This window comes from Etheostoma cragini, chromosome 10 (genome assembly GCF_013103735.1).
Source record: "Etheostoma cragini isolate CJK2018 chromosome 10, CSU_Ecrag_1.0, whole genome shotgun sequence".
NCBI classification, from domain to species: Eukaryota; Metazoa; Chordata; class Actinopteri; order Perciformes; family Percidae; genus Etheostoma; species Etheostoma cragini.
The window spans coordinates 10,683,146-10,686,791 of NC_048416.1; the positions used below are offsets into that span (position 1 = coordinate 10,683,146).

Consider the following 3,646-nt stretch of genomic DNA (forward strand, 5'->3'; position numbering starts at 1 on the left):
TTGGGTCCATACGGGGATTTGAACCAGTGACCCTCCGGTTCCCAACCCAACTCCCTATGGACTGAGCTACTGCCACCATTTATGATGACAAATAAATGATTCTCATGAATTTTATTTAAAAATTAAAATAAAAACGGACGGTAAACCATGTTATGAGTGTTGGCGTTGCGTAACTACTTCAACTTCCCATTGTGACAGGAAACCCTTCCCCTGGTTTAGTTTCGACCCGTCTCTCGCACTCTCAATGGCTGTAGCTCCCCAAAAGCTCCAGATACTTAGCCTTCTAAATATCTGGAATAAGTCTGCGAGGCACCATTGCCTCTGGGCTCGATTCTTTAAACAGTTCACGCATCAGGCTCAAGCACCGCTCTGCCTCTGATCTTGGGTTTTTGTCGGGGAGCTCCACAAACCGTGGGAAGCTGAAAAATCAGAGCTAAACCAGGCAATACAACATGCTATATGTTAGTTTTTGGAATTCACCAAACATTCAAAGTTTCAGAGCTAATCCACTGAACACCCAGCCACTAAAATAACTGGCCTTGTGCATTTCTATTTCAATAGTCTTCCAACTTCATGTAGATGCTTCTTCACTCAACCCTCCCTCTGTCTTATTCTCTCGTTCTCTATCTGCCTCCATACCACTCCTCTCCTCTTTCTCCAGCGGCCCCGTTACGGGAGACTATATTGAGAGGCCCGTTGAGAGAAAAACCAATCGTGTGGTGTGTCAGTGGCCCGATAGAGAAGGACCCAGTAATGGAAGCCTTTTAAGGCTAAAAAGGAAAAGCTAATTATGATAAAGGGGCTGTAAGTTGTGTGGTTATCGCAGAGCCGGGCCTGCTGCTGCAGCAGACTGGTCCCCGACAGTGATAACCAGGCAGAGCCAGACGCCCGGCGCTCTGTCACTGTCACTCTGCCGCTCTGTTCAGCTAAAGATGGATTCTCACAATACAACATTTATGCCTTTTTTTCAAACCCATAAAGCACTTTGCATTCATTGAAAAATTAGGTTGCTGTCCATTTCTTGTAGATTCTCTTTTTTTCTGTCTCTCAGCACTGCACATATGCAGCAGGTAGCTCATCTCAACACCAATTAAACCCTCTCAAATAAGCAATTAGTTGAACTGAACAGCTATTCACATGGCAAGCTCTAAGACAACACCGAGCTGGTTAGTGTGTGCCAGCTCAAGCTACAGCAGAATGGCGATGCTAAGCCAGATACAGAGGCAGCCAGATAGACATATCAGTTGTCATGCCAGGGCACATTAGTGGAGCTGAACTCAATGAATGGGTACATCTCCCCCCCCTGCTCCCCAATTCCTTCTCTCCGTCTCTGATGCATTATGCATCATGGCTGTACCTTGCTATCTCACCTCTTCCAATTGTCTTCACTGTTAATATTTCCATCCTTGCTGTCTCTGTCTGCCGTGATACTTCCCTCTGGGAGCCCGGTGAAAAGCAGGAATAAACAGCGCCATCAAATGAATACAGAGCAACAGTAGCGGGGTGTTTGGATGAGTCTGACAAGAAGGAGACTACCTAAAAAGGGACCTGAAAGGGATTTGGCCATTTAACTTGCCAACTTATCCATCTTAGGTTGAAAGCAAATAAAGAGGGTTTATGTATTTTTTTTATTCATTTTCAGCCTTTGACACTTGATATATTAAGATCCGTCTGGTGGCAGCTCAGTAGTCAATAGTTTTAAGTAAACTTCATAGTGAGCTGGTTTGTATTTTCCCAGTTTTACACAGTTTAAAGACTGCAGCAAGCATCACATCTGACTTGTGAGCAACATCCAAAGCTGCAGTTCATTCAACGGCCACCAGATGGTGCCAATGGAAACTAGGCCCCATTGGGACTGGTGGAGAGTTCTCAGCCTAACCCTCTTTATTGACGCTGATTTGGAGAACATTAGCTTTTGATCCTTGTAGACCTGGGGGGTGTACAGACCCAGCAGCTTGCAGCCACACGTACGGGGTGGACAAAGACTATTTCTTCACCTAAAGCTGTGTGATCCTATCATAATTGAGAAAGTTACAGTTTGGACTTGAAATGTTTGCCCACAAAACAAAATTTCTTTTGAGTGGAGCAGATGCCAACGATGCAAGCCTTTTGAGAGACAGAAATCCATAGATGCTGAATAAAACTATGCTTCTACAGGACTCTATTTAAAGTTATTTCAATATTTTATAATTCCTGTCCCACACCGAGATATTCGATCACCTTGGCCACAGCTGATGTGGCACTTTGAGCTGTTGTTTCATTGTTTATCGTTATCAACAAATCAGTGTTGTGGTCAAGACCACCTAAACCAAGACCAAGCCATCACCAAGACCAGATTGCATCAAGGCCGAGACAAGACCAAGACTTTGAGGGGTTAAGCCTGAAACAAGACCAAGACTAGATTTGTTTAAGACAGCCAGAACTTCTTCTACTGTGTCCAGGGAGAGGGGGGGTTACGGTAACAAATTTCAAATTAGATATAAGTGAAGTTGCACTTGCAAGATTTCACTTATAAATCAGACAATGTACAGGCAGTTTAGCAAAATGCCTGCAGTTGTGGTCATGACCTAGCCTGGCAATCCAGACCAAAATCTGAAAGATAAAGGGTCCGACATCGAGCAATGAAAGTCGCCCTTCTTGAGGGGCGGCACCAATTGTGTATTTGAAAATCTCACTGCACGCAATTGGATAACACTACGACCAATCACAACAGCACACTGGTGGACGTATCCAGAGCCCCATACGCTTAGCTACCAGCGGAGCTAACTGGTAGATTCGTCTGTCGTCATCTGTTTAGCTCGCCTCCGGCCCGCCTTTATCAGATACAATGATGTGATTGGTGCAGCTCAGCTACAAGGGTATAGTTAATGAGCAGCATTACTCAATGCCAGAGTAACTCGCTGAGCAAATTCAAATTGTGCTCTTGAGAGAACTTTGGATTTCTAGGATAATATTGACTGAACTTGAAATAAAATCCTGAGTCCTCTTTATCTGAGACAAGAACGAGTAACAATGCAGTTGTCTTAAGACCAAGACCGGTCTCGAGTACAGCAACATCACTGCAACACATCACTCTGTGGAGAACTCCTGTACCCTGCCTCACACTGTTATTGTAGTCCTCCTTGATTCGTGTTAGGCTGCTGCCACCTGCTGGCCATGCTCTATTCTACCACTAGCTATGGTCTAACTAAATCTTCTGACTGTGCTCTTGGTTTATAAAGTTTGAAAATAGTTTATTTTTCCTTAACAATTACCCACAGTGTTTCTCTAGAGTGTCGTTTGGAGATACTTTGCATGTGAGGCAAGTGAACAAGGAAAGAACACCCGCATATCATCCCTGTGGTGTCCATAACAGTATCGGTTATTTATATTTTTGTTTTACATTGAAACAATAGTAGTCAACATCTTCCTCCATATTTCCATGAGTGAGTCCATGTGTTAGTGAGCTAAAAAAGCAAAAGGATGTGTGTCACTCACCACTCTGCGGACCCGGGTCTTGTAATCAATGTGGAGCTCTTTGTGTTTCTGCAGCGCAGCTTCTAAACACCTCTTCAGATCCAGCGCTCTCCTTAACAGCTGCTGCTCCGCACCTGACCTGGTGAAGACCTAGACACACACACACACACACACACACACACACACACAC

At 44.4% G+C, this 3,646-nt stretch overlaps 1 protein-coding gene across 1 annotated transcript in view; it reads right to left on the reverse strand.

The window, feature by feature from the left end:
• Positions 1-3,646, reverse strand: part of uvssa (UV-stimulated scaffold protein A) — a 31,144-nt gene that overhangs the window by 23,613 nt on the left and 3,885 nt on the right. Inside the window, exon 8 of the mRNA XM_034883256.1 lies at positions 3,478-3,606. Coding sequence (XP_034739147.1) covers positions 3,478-3,606 — 129 coding nt within the window. The remainder of the gene's footprint in view (positions 1-3,477; positions 3,607-3,646) is intronic.